The 27,277-nt window shown below is 43.7% G+C and overlaps 1 protein-coding gene across 8 annotated transcripts in view; it reads right to left on the reverse strand.

The window, feature by feature from the left end:
• Window positions 1-27,277, reverse strand: part of PDSS1 (decaprenyl diphosphate synthase subunit 1) — a 52,711-nt gene that overhangs the window by 5,736 nt on the left and 19,698 nt on the right. For 4 of the 8 annotated variants that reach the window (XM_003903479.4, XM_021943126.1, XM_017962606.3 and 1 more), the window contains 6 exons: window positions 22,578-22,719; window positions 19,081-19,192; window positions 18,875-18,984; window positions 8,092-8,172; window positions 7,833-7,946; window positions 542-622 (listed from right to left, as the gene is read on the reverse strand). In XM_003903479.4, the coding sequence (XP_003903528.1) occupies window positions 542-622; window positions 7,833-7,946; window positions 8,092-8,172; window positions 18,875-18,984; window positions 19,081-19,192; window positions 22,578-22,719 (640 nt within the window). Of the gene's footprint in view, window positions 1-541; window positions 623-4,737; window positions 4,803-7,832; window positions 7,947-8,091; window positions 8,173-18,870; window positions 18,985-19,080; window positions 19,193-22,577; window positions 22,804-25,556; window positions 25,575-27,277 lie in introns of those variants that run through there. The other 4 variants (XR_002524205.2, XM_017962609.3, XR_001906222.3 and 1 more) reach the window with 4 other exon arrangements.

Raw genomic sequence — 27,277 nt, forward strand, 5'->3', positions numbered from 1 at the left:
TTAAAAGAAAAATGTTTGTATAAATGTATAGTTTGCCTATGTTGGTTTAATTGTTTTCAGTGATCATGTCTTTAGTCACACTTTTATAACAGGTAGGACAGACTAGGAAAGCCCAATTAGGAGTAGCCCATTGCAGCAGTGCAGCTGCAGCCCGCGTGGGGTCACGGATGGCGACACGGATGAGGCTGGGGCCGAGGCTGGGTGACTGGGGTCCTAGTGATTCTGCTGATGGACACAGGGAAGGCTGGTTCCACACCACTCTGCTTCAACACTAACAGTTCACCAGAATCACTTAGGTACCTTTTACCAGACATTAATATCTGTGCCTTACCCAAGACCAGTTAAAACAAAATATTTCCTAAGTAGTCTAGAAGAGAAATGAAAACAAAAAATCTGAAAAATGAGTTTTCCCTTCTCAGTTTTTGTCACATCAAGAGTTGACCAAACAGTCTTGTATCTGTAATTTAATGTTTACATTTTTGGATTAAAGGACTTTGCCACGTTGTTCCTGCTGCTGCCTTTCTTTTAAAAATAGTCTTACCTGTAACACATACTGTCGAGCTCTGTCTACATCTCCCGGCAAACTGAACCTTCGCATGATCATAGCATTCATTTCTGGGAACTAAGAAAAAAGAGAGAAAATCTGTTTATTTCTCTTGGGGGAAACAAGTGTTCTAACACTAGTTTGTAACAATAGGAAATAAGAAACAACAAAAATGTAATTAAATGTCTAGATGATGTGGGGGAGCAATAAACTGTGGCAACAAAAGCTGAGCTAAGAGACATCCACTGTCTATGCCTAGGCACTGTGGTGGTGTACAGGAGGAGAGACACTAGTCCTTGTTTATTCTGATGTTTTATCCTAGTTCAACATTGAGTAAGAGAGGCAGCAGGAATAAAGTACATCTCAACAACAACATGGTTCTGGCTGGGTGTGGTGGCTCACGCCTGTAATCCCAGCACTTTGGGAGGCCGAGGTGGGCGGATCACCTGAGGTCAGGAGTTTGAGACCAGCCTGGCTAACATGGTGAAACTCTGTTTCTACTAAAAATATAAAAAAATTAGCCGGGCGTGGTGGTGCACGCCTGTAATCCCAGCTACTCAGGAGGCTGAGGCAAGAGAATTGCTTGAACCCTGGAGGCGGAGGTTGCAGTGAGCCGAGATTGCGCCACTGCACTCCAGCTTGGGCAACAAGAGTGAAACTCCATCTCAAATAAAAAAATAAAAAACATGGTTGGTAAACTTGAAATTGTATCAGGATCGCCTGTACTGCTTGTGGGGCCTCTCCCCCAGTTTCTGATTGGGTAGGGGTGGAGCCTTGGCATGCATTTCTAACAGATTCCCAGGTGACACCAGTATCTCTGGTCTCTGCCAACATTTTGCGAGTCACTGGCCTAGGATGAGGATGGGAATTAGGCATTCTACTCTAAGTACTAAATTGATTACCATCTGAAAGCTATTGAGGTTTCTGAGCAGAGAGCATTACGTGCAGAGCTCTGCCTTAAGCAGTGTGTACAGTGGATCTGAGCAGTGGTGCATGACACTGACTGCATACTGGGATCAGCTGGGGAGGTTTTTGTGTGTTTTTTTTTTTCCTTCTGAGATGGAGTTTCGCTGTGTCGCCCAGGCTGGAGTGCAATGGCACGATCTCAGCTCACTGCAAACTCTGCCTTCCTGGTTCAAGCGATTCTCTGCCTCAGCCTCTTGAGTAGCAGGGACTACAGATGTGCGCCACCACACCTGGCTAATTTTGTATTTTTAGTAGAGACAGGGTTTTGCCATATTGGCCAGGCTGGTCTTGAACTCCTGACCTCAGGTGATCTGTCCACCTCAGCCTCCCAAAGTGCTGGGATTACAGGTGTGAACCACTGCGCCTTGCCTGGGGAGGTACAGTTGCCTAGATCCTGTTCCCAGAGATTTTGATTATATTGGCTTGGTGCTTAGTCTGGGCACCAGGATTTTCAACCCCCTCCCATCTACTCTGATATTTTTAATGTGCAGCCAAGGTTGAGAACCATGGAACTAAGACAGTCAGAGGTAGATGGAACAAACAGGTTACTAGAGTAGTTTATAAAAAAGACCTGAATTAACCTGATAGCAAGAAGAGGGGAAAAAAAAAGGGTAAAAATTCAATTGAAGGTAAAATCGATATTCTACAATACTTAGCAACTATTTATAACTGTCACCATTAACAGAATACAAAAGCCAGGACACCAAATCACTTCACTTCCTAGATCTGAGCTCTAGTCTTGGTTTGGCTACCAACTGCCACAGCTAAGTGACTTCCTTAGTCCCTGGGGTCTTAGGCTTCTCCTCTTCATGACCAGAAGCCCTTGAGCTCTAACAGTCTATGGCTCCACGGAAGAGGTAAGATGTGTTTGGTTTTGGCCACGTCAGTGCTTATAGCAGTTGCCAGTTTTTCCCTGGCAGTGAACCTGAAGATGAAATAAGTTGTCCTGTAACCATGACCATGGTATTAGTAATCCTAGAAGAAAAAATAGGGCATACATAGAAAAGCCTCAGCCAAGTGATCACAGACGAAGAAAGAATGTTTCTTTCAGACCAAAATATGTGTCAGAACAAAGCTCTAAACATGTAGAGACTGCTAATGTGTTTACAGAATTTATAGAGCCAGCAACTGGTTAGTTCTTACGAAAACCAGTAATTTCCTTTAGTTACTGGTGTTTTAAGAAGAAAACAAGCTACTAGAAAGAAATCAGGGAAGCCCAAATCAACTTCTGTGGTAAAAAAGCCAAATCAAGTAGGTTTTAGTTTTGTTTTGAGACTTGTTCTGTTGCCCAGGCTGGAGTGCAGTGGTGCAATCATAGCTCACTGCAGCCTCAAACTCCTATAGGTTCAAGTGATCCTCCTGTCTCAGCCTCCCAAGTAGCTGGGACTACAGGCATGCACCTGGCTAATTTTTTAAAATTAAAAAAAAATTTTTTTTTGAGATGGAGTCTCACTCTGTCGCCCAGGCTGGAGTGCAGTGGCACAATCTTGACTCACCGCAACCTCCGCCTCCCGGGTTCAAACGATTCTTCTGCCTCAGCCTCCCGAGTAGCTGGGACTACGGGGCACATGCCACCATACCCTGCTAATTTTTTGTATTTTTAATAGAGACGGGGTTTCACCATGTTAGCCAGGATGGTCTCGATCTCCTGACCTTGTGATCCGCCCACCTCGGCCTCCCAAAGTGCTGGGATTACAGGCGTGAGCCACTGCGCCTGGCCAATTTTTCAATTTTTCATAGAGATGGGGTCTTGCCTTGTTGCCTGGGCTGGTGTCAAACTCCTGGCTTCACATGATCCTCTCACCTGGGCCTCCCAGAGTGCTGGGATTATCGGTGTGAGCCACTACACATAGCCTGTTTTCGTTTTTTAATACCACATACTTGCTGGATATCTAGAAGGTTTTATCGTTAACACTAATGTGATCCTCTTGTAGGCATCTGGTGACATTACTGTGTTTATGATGTATAAGCTTTTTCTACAGTACCGGCAAGTGTAGTAAGATGTGCTGATTGGGTGTTTTCACTGATGCTTTTACTATGAAAAGCACTGAGAAAGCAAAATTTGAAAAAATTATTTGCATTGAGTGACTACATCCTTCCTTCCAAACATGTCATGTGTGCAATTATAATATGCAAAACATCAAACTTTTCCCTGAGCACTCCCCAGTCCCCTTCATGTGTATGTGGAAAAGAAAAGAGAAACACAGCACGAAGAACAATTGCCTGCAGATTTAGTGACAAATAAAAGTTCTGTTTGCTCAGGTGGTGTTTTTAAGAGTAGGAAAACCACCTGTGGGTAAATCAGGTTGTAGCGCTGTGAAACCCATCCATACACTGAGCCGCCAAGGTGATCAGTAGATGAGTTTTCCCAAGCAAAACGTGGGTCACTCTAAGGCACCAACTAGTCACCACGACAGCATAAGGCCTGTGCAGCTGGTGCAGGGGCTGGTGATGGCATTTGGAAACGTGGCTACAGCTGACATTTGGGTCTAGTGACTTAGCAAATAAGGAAGAGAAGCAGAAGAAAGGAAAGATTTGTTTTTGTTGAAAAAGATATCTGAAGAGTAATGAAGTTTCATCAGATAAAGTAAAGCACTTCCATTTTGTTCCTGAAGCTTTCAAAATCCAATTAACTTGAGGTTTTTGTTCTTAAAGAGAATATGTACACATATACATACATACACGGGAGGATGCTGTCATCCCTGGGACTTCTCCAGAAATCCCCAAAACTCTTCTTAAATCCTCTGAACCAACTGTTACCAGGAAACCCCTTAAGAGAGATGTTAAAAATAAAGGAACTCCAAAGAGAGGGGGTTTCTGTCAAGTGCTGGGTGGAGCAAACTCCAAGACAACCCACCACACCAAGTTAAAAAGGAAAAGGTGGTTTCCCAAGAATGCTTGCCCTGGCCCAGTGTTCACAAATGGAAAAGCTCAAAGAGCGTCTCATCAGCACACACAACTCACCTACCAAAGGGAAAGGATTACAGGCGTCTTAGAAACTCCTCCACTAAGTAGGTATGTTGTTCACAATAACAAAGACATCGCACAGAGATGATGCTTTGAGTATCATCAGTGCCCGGGTGGGTTAGTTACCTGCTCTGTGGGAAGGCCTGTTTGGTATCATAGCTACTAACTTCTCAGCATTACCCGTGGCAATAACACTGTGTATGATGTAAGAAAATGAATACTGGTCTTAGACTTGTTCAGTTCCCTGCTGTGCCATTTACCAGATGTTTAATTTTGGCGAGGTTTGAGCATCAGTTTCTTTCTTGTAGAATAGGCACCATGATATCTACCACAAAGAGGAGTTGTGAGATTAGAGATAATGTATGAAAGAATCCTTTGTAAACTAAAAACACATTTTCATTAAGTGGAGATACTGCACATTCTTAATGTTATTTTTGGAACTTGTTTTTACCCAGAATGAATTTTAGTCCCCAAAATCTTCTGACACATTTCTTGCTAAGAATCTCTTGTTTGACAGTGTATTCCACAAAAGAGCCTAACCTTGCTGTTTTATTAGAAGGCAACTTATAAATACATATTTGGCTAACGTCTGGCCCACGTGCCACAAGACAGAAACAGCAGTCTACTTTTGAAATGAGTTCTGTCCAGAGTCACTTCCTGCTTGGACTCCATTCTGTGTTCCCTTTTCTGAGGCTGCAATGTGCCTTTTAAACTCACTGCCTTATGGGCCGATGAGAACACTGCTGTCTGGTGACTGTGAGTAGGTGCCTCATGACTGGGATTTCCCAGTAAAGCACACACAAAACCATGGCTCGGGGTACAGTAATCTTTTTTCTTCCTTTTGCTTGCGTTTTTTTTTTTTTTTTTTTTTTTTTTTCCCGCTGTTTCCCCAGGTCGGCCATGCAATGGCGGGATCTCAGCTCACTGCAAGCTCCGCCTCCCGGGTTCACGCCATTCTCCGGCCTCAGCCTCCTGAGTAGCTGGGACTACAGGCACCCGCCACCTCCCGGCTAGTTTTTTGTATTTCTTAATAGAGACGGGGTTTCACCGTGTTAGCCAGGATGGTCTCGATCTCCTGACCTCGTGATCCGCCCGTCTCGGCCTCCCAAAGTGCTGGGATTACAGGCTTGAGCCACCGCGCCCGGCCTTGCTTGCGTTTTTTAACCAGCATTTTTCTTTCTTTCTCTTTTTTTTTTTTGTTTTGAGATGGAGTCTCACTCTGTCGCCCAGGCTAGAGTGCAGTGGTGCGATCTCAGCTCACTGCAACCTCCGCCTCCCAGGTTCAAACGATTCTCCTTCCTCGGCCTCCCGAGTAGCTGGGATTACAGGCGTGCACCACCATGCCCGGCTAACTTTTGTATTTTTAGTAGAGACGGGGTTTCACCATATTGGTCAGGCTGGTGTTGAACTCCTGACCTCGTGATCCACCTGCCTTGGCCTCCCAAAGTGCTGGAATTACAGGCATGAGCCACTGCACCCAGCCTTAACCAGCATTTTTCAATCTCTTATAGATTACTGACAGATACTATGTAGAAGAGGTCCATCTCCCCTGTCCCCCACTATATATGAAGGCAGAGTTAGCCGTTACTCCTTTGTGTGTGGAGGGGAAAGTAAGTTAGTTTCTTTCGAAATATATTCAGAGTGAAACTTAAGGTTTAAGAAGGACTCAACCAATAACTTGGTATTCTGGGGTTCATAACAAGTATTTAACAACTTGAAGATTTTTACAAATACAGCAACCAAAACGTTTTCAGCGCCTTCTCCAGGGAGAGGCTTTTTCCTTCTATCCTGACAATCTTAGAGCCTAGGTAGAGGAATCTTTACCAAGCTAGCTGGATTTCAGCACACTCAGTCCATCTTACTGTCCTTCACTCACGTTTACTAACAAGCATCTGAGAAGTAATGTTCGCAGTTGTATAGGTGGAAGCCAGTGCCTCATTTTTCTAATCCCCGGCATAGTATCTACACGGCTCAAACGTTCCTCACTCATGCCTCAATGTACAAAAGGGGATTTTTAGAAATTTTTGTCAAAACTGGGCACATGTATTATGCTCCTTGATTTTGGGCTGGCAAGTAAGTCTCTTTGGGAGAGAGGACCTATTTATAGCATATCTTTCACTTCTTACGTCAGCCTCCAAAGTCTGAGAGGATGGAAGCCTTGTAATAATGAGGGCAGGTGTTCCTTCAAAGTGCCCTGACATCTCCATTCATAGCCCTAGCAAGCTGCCAAAGTAGCCTGGCCCAGCCACCCAGAACATCAGCCTCCCCTGGGAAGAATCACGCTGCCAATGGCTGTGCTAGATAGTGGGTGAAAGATAATCTTTCCTCTCTCCAATAGAAACCCACCAAAAGCAAGGGTCATGGTTTCTGTATCACAGTGGAATCACTGAATTCTATGGAGGACATGACTGACCTTTGTAAACGTGAAGACAGAATGAGGCAAAATCTCTGAAAGACCAAAAGTTACTATAATTTTAGACCAAAGAGCTAATGTTGAATTTCATGGCACGGTGATGAACATCTTATTGCTTTGCTACATACCAAATTAAATACTACTAAGATGAAAATCTATTAACAAGATGTTCCAACACCAACTAATGTCTCACTTATTTCAAGTAACATTCAGTACAGCCACAAGCCATGTGGCCAGCATCTAGAGGAGGCTGTGAGGATGTCTGCTTTGTCAGTCGAGGGAACATCTTTGAAGCTTCCTAAGCCTTTCATTCACATTAAGGGGGACACGAGGGCAGCTGTACTGACTTCCTCACTTCTCAGTCCCTCAATCCGGAGAAAGAAGGAACTATGTGGGTCTACTGCACTCCACTGACTTCTTGACATTTTGAGGCAATGGCCGAAGTTCTAAGGCCTCTCTCAGAGCAGCAGAGTCTCATTAAACTTCTGAAACTGGAGAATTTCTTATGCTTGGAGGCCCCTGATGCTTCCTGTGCCTTTTAAGGGGCTCTGAGGACCACCAGAGTCCAGTCCTATAATCAACACTTGGAAACTGTTCACTTTGCCAGTGGCCAAAATATATGGAAATAATCATGATGCTACCTCACATGCCTCTGGCACACCACAAGACACAAAGATCTTAAATAGGATCTTAGCGAATCCTCACAACCCCCCTGGGAGAAAGCTGATCTTCTCAGTTTTACAGATAAGGAAACAGGCTTAGCAAGGTGAAATGACCAGCCCTAACATCTCACTCAGAGCCAGGATCAAATGCAGACCTGTCATCTCTTACCCGGATGCCTTCCCATCCATTCCGTCATGCAACCTCCCCATCAGGTGTGTCGCGGGACGTCAGTTCTGTGGGGCTATCAGTGGTGTGTCGAAGGGAGTTCGTAACACTTACCTGCTGACAGGCAAACAGGACAGGACCAGTGGCTAACCCGAGCTTCAGATCAGCTGATGTTGGTTTGCCCATCTGGTCAGAACATGAGGTGAAGTCCAACACATCATCTATGAGCTGGCAAAAGGAAAAATGGGATGTAAGGAGCACCGCCAGGCCAACATCGCTGCCATTGTTCCTGCTATTTTGGCAATTCCACACTAGGGGAGAATGCTGACTGTATCACGGTGCTACCATTCTTACAAATAAAAAGCATACCAACCTGAAAAGCTATTCCTACATTTTTTCCGTACTGATAGGCGATCTCATGCACCACTGGGTCGGGACATCCTAGAACAGAGACCTGAAACAAAAAGAGCATTCTGAGATAAGCTGCTTCCAGCCAGCAGCACAGCAGCTGACCCCTGACTGAAGGAATTCCTTAAAATAGGAGGTAGCGGGGCTAGATTATACACAGTCAGGAGACGCTGACATCAGAGGGACACCAAGCATGTACAAAACCGCATTTCCAATCACAGAGTTTCAGCCTCAGATTGTGTCGTTAAATTCTAAGAAAATTCCCCTTCTCCGGCCCCTGCTTTCAGACAGGATAAGCAGCCTTTCCCACTGCTTAGGAAAAACGGAGCTACAGCTGGACTAATTCTGCTGGTAACAGGCTAAGTAAACCTTCCTGACATGCACAAGAAACAGACCCTCATCTGTGAAATACTGACTTCCAGCACTCGGCAAGCGAGCCCAATTACTGTTGGCTTTAATAATCTCCATCAATGTGTCCCTCATTTCAGGAAGAGATACTCATGTAATCACACACAATTTCCCCATCTGTAGTCCTTTTCATCATCTTTGGGAATTTCACCTGTTTCTGAATGCAGTTATTTCTTGCTTTGTCCATAAAAATCGTCTCAAGCCTCTGCTTCAGACACAGATATCGCTTTTTTATTATCAGAAGGAACTTCACTGGTCCCACTGTTTCCACATTTCTCTCAAAAGGAGTTACTGTATAAAAACCCTTTTCCCTCCTCTCAGTGGGGGAGAAATAAGACTTCGGAAAGTCTTTTTAAAACTCCAAAAAGCTAGCTGGCACCGGCCACTGAAGTGCATTTCCCAGTGCCCTGCTAAGCATGTTAAGCAGGCCCAGCCACATTTTCAGAAAACAAAGCCTGGGTAAAACCAACACGGGGGAGGGGAGAGACGGTCTGTGTCTACCGGAGAGACATCTCTGCTCAATCTCCGTGAGAAAGCCAGCTGGAGCGCTGCACAGTTAGTTGCCTTTCTGAAAGGCTCGCAGATGCTAGGAAACCCTGTCCCCTGACCTTCGGTCCTGCCTCTGTGGCTCTCCGGTCAGGGAGTGAACTTGGCTCAGGCATCCGTGTGGTGCAGCGCTGCAGGCTCTGCCGTGAGACTGTGGGGCTGCATTTGTAACCTTTACAAGTACCACGTGACGTCGGCATGTTACTGAACCTCTCTCGGCTTCAGCTTCCTCATCTGTACAATGTGGAAATCACAAGCACCTACCTTGTAGCGTTACTGTGAGAAACAGACATGATGCTGCATTTAAACCCTCAGTATAGTGCCTGGCGCCTGGTTAGAACTCAATGTGTGTTTGCTATTATTATCTCTTTTTAGAAATAGGATGTCACTCTGTTGCCCAAGCTGGGGTGCAGTGGTGCAATCACAGCTCACTGTAACCTTGAACTCCCAGGCTCAAGGGTTCCTTCCGCCTCAGTCTCCTGAATAGCTGGGACTACAGGCACGTGCAACCACACCCAGCTAATTTTTAATTTTTTCGTAGAGATGGAGTCTCACCATGTTGTCTAGGCTGGCCTCAAACTCCTGGGCTCATGATCCTCCCACCTCCACCTCCCAAAGCGTTGGGATTACCACCAGGTGTGAGCCACCGCACCCTGCTGTTTGCCATTATTATGAATAATTGTCCTCCTCCTCATCCACTGGAACCAGAAATAGGAGCCTTGGCAGTGTCCACGCACCTCTGCCAACTGAAGCCAGGTCGCATAATGTCCTCAGCCTGAGAATGCTTTTTGACAACTTAATGAGGTCTGTTGACTATGTAGGGCTTGGCCATAAGTACATGGTAAAATTGCATGCACCATAAAGGTGGCCACGGACTTGAGTGAACAGTAACTGCTTTCAACAGCAAACCCCTTCCCGTGGGCAGGCACTGACCTCTGGGCAGTCAGGCAGGGCTCCTTTTTTCAACTAAAGAGTCTGGGAGACCACATGGGGGACAATTCAGAAACTTCTGAGAAGCTAAGATCAGCTTGGCTCAGAGGAGAGCATGGCAAGATCTGGGCAGCCTGGGATGTGCTGAGCTCAGGCCAGAATGATACTGGGAACCAAGATATTCCTAGATAGAAATCACTGAGAGTGAAGCAGTCTCCTGTAGTGAGATTAATGCTGTTTCCTCCACACAAAGCCATAGAGAATATAAACTTTCTTTTCTAAAAATCCATTTCTTTTTTTGGAGACAGAGTCTCTCTGTCACTCAGGCTAGAGTGCAGCAGCATGATCTGGGCTCACTGTAATCTCCACCTCCCAGGTTTAAGCGAGTCTCCTGCCTCAGCCTCCATGCGCCACCATGCCCAGATAATTTTTGTATCTAGTAGAGACGGGGTTTCACTAAGTTGGCCAGGCTGGTCTCAAACTCCTGACCTCAGGTGATCTGCTTGACTCAGCCTCCCAAAGTGCTAGGATTACAGGTGTGAGCCACCGCGCCCGGCCTAAAAATCTGTTAGTGAACATTTTAATGGAGTAAAATGTGTGGAGCACGTATGATGAGTACTTGGTATGATTTGAGCTAAACCTCACAATATCCCACAAATATGGATTATGTGGTTGGTGATGATAAAAGCTAACAATTCCTGAGTATCCACTATGTGCCAGGCACTGTTCTGAGAATTCTCACCTTTTAAGTCACTTATGAGGTTCGAGAAACTGAGGCACAGACGGTCCCAGGCATTACATGGCTCTGACACGCTGGAACCTGAATTTCATCCCAGACGGTCTGGCTCTAGGTACTGTTCTCTCCATCACTTTGCTGTGCTGCTTCTATGCTGGGCAATAAAATGGAACCTCCAAGAGGTCAAGGAACGTGTCCAAGTACGCACAAAGCTGCAGTCTGTCTGCACTGCCCCCTCTACGCCCACACATGCTGACACAGAGGTTATTTAGTGGGCGGCTTCTGCCTGACACATGGCGAAGGGACATTACTGCTCAGATTTCAACTATCCCAGATTTCCCTGGGGTGGCATAAAGACCATGCCAGAGAGTCCTGCTTCCCCATCCCAGGTCAGGACTGTCTGGATCTGTGGCAGGAAAACAGAAAACTGCCACAAATTAGACACAACATGGCACAACATACAAGGCGGCAAAGAGGTGCGCAGACTTGCGCTCAGCATCAGAGAGATGCCTCACGTCTTTCCGGAAATGGGTGGAGCATGAAGAATGATTAAGTCAAAGAAAGTGGAGCTCGACCGACTGTTTTGTTTGAAGCAGATGCTGCAGCCAGGCTGTGTTGTGCATATGCACTTCTTTCTGGGGAACGTTCACACCTTGCATCACATCCTTACAAGCCTTGTCTCAACAAGATGGGGAAGGGCCGGGCGCAGTGGCTCACGCCTGTAATCCCAGCTACCTGGGAGGCTGAGGCAGGAGAATTGCTTGAACCTGGGAGGTGGAGGTTGCAGTGAGCCGAGATCGTGCCACTGCACTCCAGCCTGGGTGACAGAGTAAGACTCCGATAAATAAATAAATAAATAAATAAATAAATAAATAAATAAATGGCCCTTAAGCATCTGAAAAATGTTCCACTCACTCAGAAAGGAGAGATGTAAATTAAAAGTCCACCGCAATACATTCTCCTCTACCGGACTAGCAAAAACTCAAAAGTGTTATGGCACATTCAGTTAGTAAGGCTGTGGGAAAAGAGGTTCTGAAAAGCTGCTGGTGGAAACACATCTGGTACAGACCCAACAGAGGGAAATGTGGTGCTGCCTAACAAAACCATATGTGCAATTACCCCTAAATTCACCCTGCAGGCACTCCTCTCACAACACAAAAATAGGTTTATGCAAGGCCAGCCCTTGCAGTAGTGTTTGTAATTGCAAAACTGGAAACCTAAATGCCCATGTATAGAAGGTTGGTTGAACAAACCATGCTATGTCCACACAATGGGATCTGATACAGTAGCTTTAAAAAAAGCTTTAATTAATTATTTATTATTATTAATTTTTTTGAGATGGGAGTCTCACTCTGTAGCCCACGCTGGAGTACAGTGACGTGATCTCGGCTCACTGCAACCTCCACCTCCCGGGTTCAAGCTATTCTTGTGCCTCAGCCTCCCAAATAGCTGGGATTACAGCCATATACCACCACAGCTGGCTAATTTTTGTACTTTTAGTAGAGACAGGGTTTCACCATGTTGGCCTCAAGTGATCTGCCTGCTTTGGCCTCCCGAAGTGCTGGGATTACAGGTGCGCACCACCACGCCCAGCTAATTTTTGTATTTTTAGTAGAGAACGGGTTTCACCATGTTGGCCCGGCTGCTCTTGAACTCCTGACCTCATGATTTGGCCACCTCAGCCGCCCAAAGTGCTGGGATTACAAGCATGAGTCACCATGCCCAGCCCTGACACAGCAGTTTTAAAAATGAGGAAGATCCTACAAACCAATGTGGAATCATTTTCCTAATAAACTGTTAAGAAATGCAAAGTAAAGCAGAGTAGTCTAGGGTACTACCTCTTCTGTAAGAAAGAAGGGAAGACTGAGCATACTTGTGGCTGCTTGTTTGTGCGAAATGAAACCCAGGAAGGAGGAACCAGGAACGAACAAGACTGCTTACCTACAAGGGGGCAGGGGAAGAGAACAGGGCAAAAGGGAGAGTTACTGTATTGCATAGTTCTGACTTTTGGAGCTAATTTTTCTTTTTCTTTTTTTAGACAGGGTCTCACTCTGTTGCCAGGCTAGAGTGCAGTGGTGTGATCATGGCTCACTGCAGCCTCAACCTCCCAGGGCTCAGGTGATCCTCCCACCTCAGCCTCCCAGGTAGCTGGGACTACAGGTGTGCACTACCACGCCCAGCTAATTTTTGTATTCCTGTAGAAAGAGGTTTCGCCATGTTGCCCAGGCTGGTCTCAAACTCCTGGGCTCAAGCAATCCGTCTGCCTTGGCCTCCCAAAGTGCTAGGATTACAGGCGTGAGCCACTGCGCCCGGCCACATTGTTTCAAACATTCAAAACAACAGCAACAATAACAAAACGCTCAAAACCAAAACCCGAAATCAGCAAGAATGAAAGGGAATCCCTAAAATGGAATAAAAATGAACCCAACTATTAACCCATTTATGCTGGAGGTTGCAAATTTTTTTGTGTGAAAAATCAGACCTTGGTAATGACATTGAGCAGTAGGATAGAAGTAACTCCACAAGCTTAGCGTTCCAATAGTGGAACACTAGCATAAATGGGTTAATATAGTCCAAATAATAACATAACCACACTGATCCACAGAGAAAGGTAACTTTTGAACAGATAAACTTTGATTCTATTATCCTCAGGCCCAAGACAAAAGGAATGACAAATACTGGAGTCTAGCTACTGGGTTTGCTTTTCACAGAGATATGAGTCATGAATTTGGAAACTCCTGTGGTATATTCTTGGATTGTGCAAATAAACACACCGTGGAGAATAGGAGCCAGGTCTCTCACTGTTTGGGAAGTGAGTTACAAATATGGAAAGATGGAATCCTGGAATAAACCACAAATCCTGTGGTGTTAGATGGATTTAGAACTATCTGTTTGATACCTCATGGTTTTGAATAAGTGCCGATGGGTACAGAAAGATATACATGTATCTACCTACATTACATATAATACATACATGTATTTCCTAGCTCTGTCCATTGGGTGGGTCTAGAAACGGTGACACCCAATACTCAAATTCTGGTTTCTTAACACCGTTTTCCACCAAAAGGAATGTGGGTTCCTTGGAGAACAGTGAATAACAGGGCTGAATATCTCCTGCCAGAAATGGGGTGCTGAAAAAACGATAGGAGGACACAGAACCAGATTAAAGGGCCTCCCCCATGGACCATACGTTGGATAATTGAGTATTAAAATAAATAATGACAGTGTTATAATCTACAGAATCAAATAAGATGGCTGGGCGTAGTGACTCACGCCTGTAATCCCAGCACTTTGCGAGGCCAAGGTGGCGATCACTTGAGGCCAGGAGTTTGAGACCAGCCTGGGCAACATGGCAAAACCTCGTCTCTACTAAAAATACAAAAAGTCAGCTGGGTATGGGGGCGGGCGCATGTAATCCCAGCTACTTGGGAGGCTGAGGTGGAGGATCACCCGGGAGGTGGAGGTTGCAGTGAATCGAGATTGCGCCACTGCACTACTCCAGCATAGGCAACAGAGTGATACCCTATCTCAAAAAAAAAAAAAAAAGATACAGAATAAAATAAGAATCCAAGAGCCCATATAGTTAAGAGCTTCCTTACAATGGAATACCAACTCTTCACCTCTTCTGAGAATGAAATAATAATAATAATAATAAAAATAGAATACCAACTGTCTTGTAGAAGAGTGATATAGAAGAAATGATGAAAATAGAAAAACAGCCATTTGACAACCATCAGAATAATCTTTACATAATCTGAAAACACTTCACCCAAAATAGGTTAAAATAGTAATTTTAGATTGAAGAAACCTGGCAGATGGTATCCCTTTTTTTTTTTTTTTTTTTTGGGGGGATGGAGTTTCACTCTTGTTGGCTAGGCCGGAATGCAATGGTGCAATCTCAACTCACTGCAACCTCCGCCTCCCGGGTTCGAGCAATTCTCCTGCATCACCCTCCTGAGTAGCTGGGACTACAGGCATGTGCCACCATGCCTGGCTAATTTTTGTATTTTTAGTAGAGAAGGGGTTTCACCCACGTTGGCCAGGCTTGTCTCGAACTCTTGACCTCAGGTGATCCATCCGCCTCGGCTTCCCAAAGTGCTGGGATTACAGGTGCCCGCCACCATGCCCAGCTCATTTTTTATATTTTTAGTAGAGACAGGGTTTTACCATGTTGGCCAGGCTGGTCTTGAACTCTTGACCTCAGGTGATCCGCCCACCTCGGCCTCCCAAAGTGCTGGGATTACAGGCATGAGCCAGGGCGCCCAGCCCGACAGTATCCTAATCAAGTGATCCAGGCACACATCACCGGTAGCAGGACAGAGAGACAGCAAGTGCCTCCTGGTGTGAGGAGCTGAGGACGGCACCGCTCTTGTGGTATTCTTGCCAAACATTCATAACCTGGATTGATTCTTGAGAAATATCAGAGAAGCCCCATTGAGAGGCTCAACAACATAACTGGCCTGCACTCTTCCAAATACCAAGGTAAATGAGAGGCAAAGAAATACTGTTGTAGATGACAAGAGACTACAGAGTCATGACCCCTAAATGCAACGTGAGATCCTGGACTGGATGCTGGAACAGAAAAGTACGTTTTCCCTTTTGTTATAACAGTTCACAAGTGGCAAGATCTGAATGAGGCCTATAGATAGATACGAATATTGTAAAAAAAGAGGCCGGGTGTGGCATGTGGTGGTGGGCGCCTGTAATCCCAGTTACCCAGGAGGCTGAGGTGGGAGAATCACTTGAACCTGGGAGGTGGAGGTTGCAGTGAGGTGAGACTGTGCCACTGCGCTCCAGCCTGGTCAACAGAGCAAGACTCTGTCTCAAAAAAATGAATTAAATAAAAAAGAGTGTTCTGCTAACGTTACCCACAATATGCAATTCCATAGTGGTACCGAAGGCTTTGAAAATCAAGTAATAGGAAGACAGCCCATTAATTCCAGGCCACAAGCAGCCCTGGAGAGAACAGAAATTCAGGAAAAAAAAAAAAAGAGAGAGAGACAGAAAAGGTAGGATTATCATACTCAGTTCTGGGTTCAAGTCCCGGCTCAGCTGCTGTCTGGCTGCAGAACTGGGCAGACCCCCTGACCTCTCAGGTCTCATTCCCACCAGATTTTCTGGCGAACAAGCCACAGTCTTCATCACTAAGCTACAAAATGTATTTTGCATGAGTATGTATGTAAATAAATAAGTCATCTTTTGATAATAACATGAATTCTGTTTTTTTTTTTTTGAGAGAGAGTCTTGCTCTGTTGCCCAGGCTGGAATGCAGTGGAGTGATTTTGGCTCACTGCAACCTCCACCTCCCGGGTTCAAGCGGTTTTCCTGCCTCAGCTTCCCAAGTAGCTGGGATCACAGGTGTGCACCATCACGCCCAGCTAATTTTTGTATTTTTAGTAGAGATGGGGTTTTGCCATGTTGGCCAGGCTGGTCTCGAAATCCTGGACTAAAGTGATCCACTCGCCCTGACCTCCTTAAGTGTTGGGATTACAGGTGTGAGCCACCGTGCCTGGCCTAAAATGGATTCTATTTTAATATCAGTCAATCACAAAACAATCCCCATAGATAGCCCTCTCTTAGATGTTAACTAAAAAAAGGAGGGGAGACGAAGAAATGGCATCCTTAGTAGAATGCAGCTGGTAAGTTTCCCTCCAATTCTCAATACATTTTGCAATCCTGTTAGTTCTTCTTCTGTAATAATTCTGCTCTTTCAGTTCTCCTCCTCCCCTCTTTTTGGTGTGTCTAATTTGCTTTGCATGCATTTCTTTGGAGCTCGCATGGCTTTGCATTTTAAATACCAAGAGTACATAAAAATAGCCATTTTGAATCCATAACACCTCTGGAATATTTCCACCCATAGGCACTTAAATATAGAAACTTTTATTCAAATAGCTCACACTATGATTTTGCTTTATTATTCTAAGAGCTCTGGAGTTTAGGAATAAATCACATGAAAAGGAGGTAGTGCTGGGACAATGCCAGCATGCCCCCTAGTGGGCAGCAGGAAACATTTCATTTTTAATAAGGGTCCAGCCACGTTAACATGTTCACTGTTCAGTTGCTAATCTTTGAAGAATGAATTGCATATCTTTATAAAAGAATTCCTGTGCGTTATCTTTGGCTTCTTAAGCAGAGAACGGTGAGCATGAGGAAACCTCTCTATCACGACTCAGGTCCATTTCTTTGGACCATTTGTAAGAGTCCATCACTGAATTTCTGTGCTAGCTCCAATTTGGTGCCGCCCCCTGTGCCTGTGGGATGTCCGCGTGGTGCAGACAGTGTCTTGGTGTTTCCAATTCCAACAGTCTCACTACTACTAATGCTTCTAAGACTCTATTTTTTAAATATTATTTTTAAGTAGAGAGGGGATCTTGCTATGTTGCCTAGGTTGGTCTTGAACTTTTGGTCTCAAGCAAAACTTCCACCTCAGTCTCCCTAAATGCTGGGATTACAGGTGTGAGCCACCTTGCCTGGCCATGCTAATGCTTCTAAGTTTGCAGTCTCAAACTTGTGAAATTATCAATGGGCCTCACTTAACACATCCTCTTCAGGATAAATATTAATAAGTAATATTAAGGCATCCTAATGTGTTAAGAGGATGGATTCTAACCTTCAGGGAGATTTGGGCCATCAAGGGCACGATAATATATAAAGGATTACTGTAAAAGTGTTAGAACACCCATTTAAAATAGGCTATTCTCTTATTTAGTATCTTGTGTCTATACTTTCTTCCATCTCACTTAAAAAAAAAAAGACCCACATAATTTCTTGGAAATAAAAACATAATAGCCCTTTTAATAAAAAGACAAAAGTGGTCGAGACTGTGGCTGGCATGTTCTACATAATTCACATTCCTTAAAGTTTCCATTAAGTCTTTTTAGGAAGAAAAGATTGTCCTCATTTGTTTCTGGCTTGCAATTATACATTTCTTGACACTTTTCAAAACAGAGACACTAACAGCAAGAGACTTTTTCACCTGAGAGGTCTGAGCAAAAGCTCTCTTTACCTGTTAATTATCTTAGGAGTCTATCATGGCAGCAATTGACATGTGACCCTTACAAGTCTTCCTTATTTTGTGGCTGTAATCACACGGGAAGGTCATTTGTCCAGGTTTTATCTCTGTGTATCTGTCAGGCTTAGAGATGGGCAGAGAAACAATTCTTTGGAGAGACTGTTTCTCATTCTTGGACTAACAATGAATACCACACATTTGTCTACAGATTAAAGAAATTACTCATTAAAAAAAAAAATGTATACACGTGTATGCACAGTGGAGGGAAGGCCAGGGAGAAAGCAAGGGGAGAAACAGTTATGGCTTATACTCACTTTGTACTCTGAAGAAATAGGACTTGTTTATATTTCACGTAAAATATTAGAAGGATTGGCCAGGCACGATGGCTCATGCCTATAATCTCAGCACTCTGCGGGGCCAAGGTAGGTGGATCACTCGAGGCCAGGAGTTTGAGACCAGCCTGGCCAACATGGCAAAATCCCAACCCTAGGAAAAATACAAAAATTAGCCAGGCGTGATGGTGCACACCTGTGATCCCAGCTACTAGGGAAGCTGAGGCAGGACAATTGCCTGAACCTGGGAGGTGGAGGTTGCAGTGAGCCAAGATCACACCACTGCTTTGTAGCCTGGGCCACACAGCAAGACTCTGTCTCCAAAAAAAAAAAAAAAAAAAAAAAGTATATAGAATGCTAGTACAATCTAATAGATCTCTTTTCCTGGGTAAATATTATATTAAAGAACAGAGCACTTCATTTTTAAAAGGTAAAGTATCAGAAAGAGTGTGTGTGACATCAATCATTAGAGAAATTACGGTAAATTGTTCAAAATGATACACAGTTTGGCAATCAGATTGGGGAAGGTGCAGGAAAGCTTATTTTGATTCAGTTCTTGGGAAGAAAAGATGAAAAGTTAACACCTGCATACCAAAAGAAGATAGCAAAAATGAAAAGACAGCAGAAGTCCTCTACTGTTTGGGGATGTCATTCTTTTCCTCCTTAACCTCTTGGGATTTTTGGATACTATTTTAAGATTCTTCACTGAAATATTTTCTAGGAGAATTAGCTCCCAAAAAACAGCTATGAGGCTTTAACTTGAAGAAAGACAGAACGTACATACTGCTTTACAACTGTTGGCTATCAGGCTGGCAGTCTTCTTGAAGGTCTTCTCAAGGTAGTGTGCAAATCTTTCATTCTCATTTTCCTTTGACCCAAGCTGAAGAAATTCACCTATAAAGAAGGAAAAGAGTCATTTGAGAGGTGGTTTTATTGCCTAGCTGCACACCAGGACTGAATAACAAAGAAGAAAAATCAGAATCAACGTACCACGCACCAAATCTTCAATAACTTGGGTTAAAATAGATATAACAGTTGTATTTCCAATTCGTGCCAGAGCTATAGATGCTGCAGAAAGAATTAAATCTCCAGCAAGAACAGCCTAGGAAAAGACAGGGGGAAAACAAAACGTTCAGAAAAATTTATCAGAGCAGTAGAGCCAACGATGAACCTGACTGGAGGGGAGCTTCGTGGAAGTGGGGGCTCATCTTGGATGCAGGTGTTTTTACCTTCCTCTTCCTCAACAGGAGTCCGTAACAATCAGCTACAGATTTGGACAGTGTTTGAACTGGATTGGCTCTCAGAGATGACCATGTCACTCTTCCCAGTTCGTAACAACTGGTTACAGATTTGGGACAGTGCTTGAACTGGACTGGCTCTCAGAGATGACCATGTCCATCTCCCCAGTTGACAGCTGAAGAAATCAATGCCTGGAGAGGGAGAGCAGTTTCACCCACCAGCCCCACCAAAATGCAGCTGCCTTCAGTTTCACTACACTGGATGTTCACTCTTCCCTTATGCCTTTCCACTTACTGTTCCTTCTCCTCAAAAAGTTCTGCCCCCTTCTTCACTGAGTGGACTTATTTGCATAATTAGTTCAGTTGCCACTTCTAAGAAGTCACCCCCCAACCCTAAGTCTAGTCAGATGCCTCCCTTTTGTGTGAGTACAACACCCGTGCATGCTGCGACCATCACATCTTGCATACCAGTCAGTGATGCTCTAGTCTCTACACTCCCAGGTCAACGGGGAGGGTGGGGTGGAGCGGGAGCTCGGATTAGGAATCATCTCAGCTAGTACTGAGCACACCCCAGAGCATGGCACGAAACATGTTATTTTCAATGAAAATTAAACCAAAGAATTTTGCCTCCAAGTGAAATGCTTTTTGTACTATGTGACACTGCCCCTCATTCCCAGACACACAAAAAAATTTTTTTCCATTGAACGCTAAGCAATCAACATCTTTCCAGTCTTCTTTAGACTGTGATGGATGTCTACACTGTACTAGCAACTAGTTATAAATTACTGCACAAATAGTTGAATTATATGCTATAATGAAATACGTGCTATGTATATTAATTTGCATATTTAAAGATATATATATGTTATATTCAATTTTTTTTTTTTGAGAAACAGTCTTGCTCTGCTGCCCAGGCTGAAGTATAGTGGCATGATCCCAGCTCACTGCAGACTCTGCCTCCTGGGTTCAAGCGATCCTTCCACCTCAGCCTCATGAGTAGCTGAGACTATAGGCGTATACCACCACGCCCAGGTAATTTTTGTACTTCGACTAGAGATGGGGTTTCACCATGTTGGCCAGGCTGGTCTCAAACTCCTGGCCTCAAGCGATCCAACTGCCTCAGCCTCCCAAAGTGCTAGCATTCCCAAAGTCCTAGGATTCCAGGCATGAGCCACCACGCCCGGCTGTAAGTGTTATATTCTGTAGTAATTAGTCATAAAGACTAGAGTTCACAGAATTTTCAACACACCTATTTTAGGTACTTATCGTCTTAGTTCTTTGGTATCTAAAATAGTGATGTTCAGTGTGTTTACCAATTAATCACCACTTTATGTAATATACATATTATGTAAGAGATCCTGATGTAAGTATATGCTTATAAAGTCATTTTACAAATTATGATATATAGGTACCCACTTATATTCTCCCACCCAGCCCCTACATCATTAGCAGCTCAGGGCTCAGGCTTTTACTTCTTTCTTCTCCTGGCTGGGGGGATCCTAGAGACCAAAAGGTCCAGCATATGACATGGAAGCCACAGGACTGTGGACAGCCAGGGGTGGGAGTTAAAGGAAAGAAGAGATAGGAAGCCCAGGCCGGGCCTAACAAGGGCTCACCGAGAGGGCACAGTGTGTGTGGGTTTTTGTACCGGTAACGTAGCATTTGTGGGTCAGAGGCAGAAACAGGTAGGAACTGGCAAGTAGCCCTGTGCTAAGCAGATGGCTGTCAGAACTGAAAGAGGCAGGTGAGAGCAGCACATGTATCCCTGGCCTGCCCTCAGAAAGAGGCCCCTAATGGCCGAGGCAGACACACAGGGGCTAGCCAAGGCGGAGACCATCATTTGTTCTCTTGATCCTCTTCCCCCACCCAAGGCTCCAAATAAGGCTTTAGGACTGGCCCTGCCTGAAAACAGACACAGCTGATTGCAGGGACGGGTCACAGAGTTACCCACATCCTCTCCAAATCAAAACGCCATCTGCTTTTTTGGCCAACCTTCTGATGTACAGAATTTAGTCAACAGGACGTAAAGCCTTTCCATCTAAAATTTGAAATAAAAGGCATATAAATGAAATTGCAGGACTCCATTTCAAAACAAAGTCATTTATGTTCAAATAACATCAGCACGTGAAGATAATAATAAACATATATATGTGTGTGTGTGTGTGTGTGTGTGTGTATATCTTCTTTTAATACGGACAATAGGAATTAACCAGGAATACTATAAATCTGTGAAAGAAAAGGAGGTGAAGGTGGGGTAGTTCTAGTTGCACAAACCTTTTTTTTTTTTTTTTTGAAATGGAGTCTCACTCTGTTGCCCAGGCTGGAGTGCAGTGGTACAATCTCGGCTCACTGCAACCTCCTTCTCCCAGGTTCAAGTGATTCTCCTGCCTAAGCCTCCTGAGTAGCTGGGATTACAGGCGCACGTTGGCTAATTTTTTTTGGTTTTTTAGTAGTGACAGGGTTTCGCCCTGTTGGCCAGGCTGGTCTCAAACTCCTGACCTCAGGTGATCCGCCCGCCTCAGCCTCCCAAAGTGCTGGGATTACAGGCGTGAGCCACTGTGCCTGGCCTGCACAAACTTTTTGTTTGCTCTTCAGTGGAGGCACGTGTGTGGTGATGGTGATGGATGCCTGTGCATTTTCATTCTCATCTGTTCAACTTTATTCTCATCCTTTAACTTAAACCAGAATCTATGCATCCTTAAACCAAAGTCCCTGTTTCTCATATTCCCAATGCTAATAATACAGAAATATGCTTTAATATATACATATACGAACTAAATCCAATTACAGAACTTCTATTTCAAAAGATAGAATTTTCATAGTAGAACAGTATCTCTGAGGTTTCTTTTTCCTTTTTTTTTTTTTTAGTTTTGTTTGCTTTGACATTTATATGCAGCACTCAAACAAATGTTTAAAAAATTAAACTGAATCTGGGTAATCTAAGCCCAAAAGTAAAATGTTTGATTCCTCATGAAATACACTTTTTGGATACCCATGAAAATCCCTTTCCTCATAACCAAAGGAATTCCATTAGAAATACTAAGTTTATTTTTCCATGGTATTTTTTATTATTTATTTATCAAATATCTGTATATAGACAAGACATGAATACTTCTTTGAAATTCAGAAGACCATATTACATTTGAGCAAACGTATTTTTAATGAGACAAATCTGAGAAACAAATGCGGTCCAAAAAGCGTGTGATTCAGTAAGAGAGATTTAAAAAAAAAAAACCAAAAAAACCATACCTTCTTTTCACCCCAGATCTTATTAACTGTGTGTTTTCCTCTTCGAGAACTTGCATCGTCAATAACATCATCGTGAACCAGACTAGCAGTGTGGATCATTTCTGCAATTAAGGCTATGGTGCGCTGGCTGGCTTGCACATGTCTAATTAACAGAAAGCAATGCTTTTTTAACAGACGCCGCCTAGAACCTTCTCAGCAATCAGCTTGTGAAAACTGGACATCGGATCTAGGATAAAGAATGTTATTTCTCTAAGAGAAACAGTATAAAAACTTTGGCTTCACGATAGAGCCATTTCTATACATTTACAAACGTATGAGAAACCCTGCCACAACTACATTTTATGAATTCCGCATTAAAGAAGTAGAAATTGTACAATTAACCAAAAATGCAGTAAACGATCAGAAGTCTGGCTGATCTTATTGGGCTGAAGAATCATCTGTATGACAGTGTTCTTGGTCAGATGTTTAAGTTTGTAAGTTTACAATTAAATTTTGGGGTGGATAGGGAAGAGAGGTGAAAAGCATTTTTAAAAAGTATTTTAAAGACTCAACTGTCTCAACGTTCAAAGCTTTTAATACTGTCTTTTTTTTTTTTTTTTTTTTTTTTTTTTTGAGACAGCGTCTCGCTCTGTTGCTGAGGCTGGAGCGCAGTGGTGCCATCCTGGCTCACCACAACCTTCGCCTCCCAGGTTCAAGTGACTCTGCCACCTCAGCCTCCACGAGTAGCTGGGACTATAGGTACACACCACCCCACACAGCTAAATTTTATATTTTTAGTAGAGATGGGGTTTCACCACGTTGGCCGGGCTGGTCTCGCACTCCTGACCTCAAGTGATCCGCCCGCCTTGGCCTCCCAAAGTGTGGATTACAGGCCTAGTAATTATAGGCCACGGATTACCGCGGCCTGCGTAGTAATGTCTTAAATTAAACATTTAGTATGACAATCTCAGTAACCAACAGATGTTTGTAAAACTTTCTTCCAACTCACATTTAACCTTCTCATTAGAAATTTAAACTTTTATTTCCCAAATTTAACACAAACTATAGAATAAGTAGGCTCAAGAAGATAGTATGCAGATAGGAATTTTACAGTTCAGAGGGAATGTCCACCATTTTATTTTAATCATTATTACCACCATCATTTACGGGAATTTTTATTTTTATTATTTATTTATGTATTTATTTTTTGAGACAGAGTCTTGCTCTGTCACCCAGGCGCCCAGGCTGGAGTGCAGTGGCATGATCTTGGCTCACTGCAAGCTCCGCCTCCTGGGTTCACGCCATTCTCCTGCCTCAGCCTCCCGAGTAGCTAGGACTACAGGCGCCCACCACCACGCCGGGCTAATTTTTTGTATTTTTAATAGGGGCAGGGTTTCACTGTGTTAGCCAGGATGGTCTTGCTCTCCTGACCTTGTGATCTGCCCACTTCGGCCTCCCAAAGTGCTGGGATTACAGGTGTGAGCCACCGCGCCCGGCCATCTATGGGAATTTTTAAAAACTAAATTTCAAGAAAATCAAACTGGGGAAATAACCATTTGGAATCTAAAACATATGCCTGATTTAAACACACACTACCCAAATGTTGCACTTACTCCAAATGCTTATTTTCAAATATCATCAGGTTACATCTTACAGGGGAAAGAAGGGGGAGGGATTCTGAAATATGACTTTTTATTAAAAAATCGAATCTGAACATCTGCACAAGGTAATGCTCATTCCAATTCCTCAGACCCGGCAGAAAGCAATGAAAAATGAAGTATAACTACATAAAAGTGCTGGAATTTAACGATCGACACTAAATCAGCATGAGAAAAGCTTTCGATCTTGCTTTACACATAATTTTACAATATGATTTCATGCTGGCTCCTCTTATCAGCAGCCTTGGAACTAAACCCTAGACCCTTCCAACTGCTCTCAGCCTGGAAATCGTGTCTACAGTGCTACTCATCCTTTTTTCTTTTTTTTGAGATAGAGTTTCGCTCTTATTGCCCAGGCTGGAGTGCAATGGCGTGATCTCGACTCACTACAACCTCTGCCTCCCGGGTTCAAACCATTCTCCTGCCTTAGCCTCCCGAGTAGCTTGCATTACAGGCGCACACCACCACACCCAGCTAATGTTTATATTTTTAGTAGAGACAGGGTTTCACCATGTTGACGAGACTGGTCTTGAATTCCTGAAGTCAGGTGATCCATCCACCTCGGCTTCCTGAAGTGCTGGGATTACAGGTGTGAGCCACCACACCTGGCCTATTCTTTATTAATATTTCAGTTACAACTTCTTAATATGTCTAGATCACAACAGATTCTTCCAAGGGGGAAGTATTAAAACAAAAGCAGTGGAGGGTAGGGACAAATTAGCATATAAAAACCACTTCCGTAGTCTAGGCACAGTTACAGGCTCCTGCCTGTAATCCTAGCACTCTGGAAGGCTGAGGCGGGCGGATCACTTGAGGTCAGGAGTTCCAGACCAGCCTAGACAACATGGCGAAACTCCGTCTCTACTTAAAATACAAAGATTAGCTGGGCATTAGTGGTGTGCATCTGTAATCCCAGCTACTTGAGAGGCTGATGCAGGAGAATCACTTGAGCTGGGAGGCGAAGGTTGAAGTGAGCCGAGATTATGCCACTGCACTGCACTCCAGACTGGGTGACAGAGACTCTGTCAAAAAAAAAAAAAAAAAAAGAAAAAACCAAAAACCCCAATAAACCACTTCAGTAAATGAGAAAACAGAGGTTCAGGTGACTTTTAGGCCACCTGAATCCCTCAGTGAGATTCAGTTTTTACATTAGAATACTTAAATATTTTTCAGGTAAATTTACTAGGCCCTATCTTCTTTGAGTTGAATGCACAGGAAAAGATATAGACATTTATAGTTGTTTTTTTTTTTTAAATATAAAGGCTATTTTTAAGAATATTTTTACAAGTGAATTTCAGTCTAATAAATTAGACACCTCCTACTAGTTAGTAGTAGACCTTACCTTAAAACAACAGGTGAGGTCTAGCCTTTCTCATGCATTCAGAAGTTGGGCACCACTTCCATTATCATAAATTGTATCAGCAGACGGGGCTCCTGCTGAAAAGTTGCAATGACATTGCCAGCACTCACCAAGATACTAGAGTTGTTTTGGTAATCTGAAGCTATTATTACAACAAAGATTTCTTAAAATATTTTGAAACTTCATAGACCTCTATATATCCATCTAAAAATGTCATTTTGTGCCTGGCGTGGTGACTCATTCCTGTAATCCCAGCTCTTTGGGAAGCTGAGGCGGGAGGATTACCTGAGGTCAGGAGTTCGAGACCAGCCTGGCCAACACGACGAAACTACGTCTCTACTAAAAATACAAAAATTAGCCGGGCGTGGTAGTGGGTGCCTGTAATCCCAGCTACCTGGGAGGCTGAGGCGGGAGAATCGCTTGAACCTGGGAGGTGGGGGTTGCAGTGAGCCGAGACTGCACCAGCCTTGGGGGTAGAGTGAGACTCTGTCTCCAAAAAAAATAATAATAATTTAGAAAATAGAATAAAAAATGTCAAATTGTTGACTGATGAAATCAGGATGAAACTGGAATGTTACACAGTCTCTACATAGACTATAATAGAGAGGTGGTAACTGGTACTGGTAACACAGTCTCTACATAGACTATACATCCTATTTCAGATGCTCCATAGTTTTACCTGATGTATTTTTTTATACAGGTTGGCTTTAGTGTGTGTCAGCTTAAATCTGGAAAATGCTGCCACTGCTTATCCATAACATGAGGGTGGGACAGATGACCAAAATGCACAGATTACAGAAAAACCTCACACTGTCCTTAAGATGACATCTCCAAAATGCCAAACTGAATCAAGCCTTCAAAAAACTGGGCACTGTTTCTACTTCCTACTGTGAAATAGTGGTCACATTTTCCCAGGATCTGGGAGAAGTGACAGGCAAGGTAGCATGGAAAATGAGGCCCTTGGTCTTGAGAGTTGGCTATGTCCTCTGTACTTCACACCTACAAGAGTATGCTACGATTCAGCATGCCTCTCAGGACTTTTCTTCCCCACTTCATTAGATTTTAAAAATTATTATTATTTTTTTTGAGATGGCGTCTCGCTCTTTCCCCCAGGCTAGGTAGAGTGCAGGAGCGCTATCTTGAGTCACTGCAACCTCCACCTCCTTAATTTTAGTCATTCTTCTGCCTCAGCCTCCCAGGTAGCTGAGATTACAGGCGTGTGCCACCATGCCCAGCTAATTTTTGTATTTTTAGTAGAGACGGGGTTTTGCCATGTTGGCAAGGCAAGTTGACCTCACATGATCCACCTGCCTTGGCCTCCCAGAGTGCTGGGATTACGTGAGCCACTGCACCCGGCCAAAAAAATTTTTTTTAATGAAGAGTTTCAAACATACCTAAAAATAGAGAAAATAATATAATGACCCTACCTGTGAATCCTTTACGAGATTTACATGCAGTTTTACAAAATTTATTTTCTCTGTTCATATTAATATAAAATGTGAAGTCTTAAATTGCAAGTAAACCTCTAGTGTGTAGGGAGGGATTCATATCAAGGGCGTCTCCAATCTAAGGAATGGCCCTACAGGGAGAAAGCCTGTGAGCTCCAACTTCAAGGCCATCCTCCCCAGCCACTGCTCATTCACCTTCTAAACTTAAAGAAACATGTAAGGCTCGGAGTAAAATCTGTCTGTCTTTAGTGGGAA

Source organism: Papio anubis, chromosome 11 (genome assembly GCF_008728515.1).
Source record: "Papio anubis isolate 15944 chromosome 11, Panubis1.0, whole genome shotgun sequence".
NCBI classification, from domain to species: Eukaryota; Metazoa; Chordata; class Mammalia; order Primates; family Cercopithecidae; genus Papio; species Papio anubis.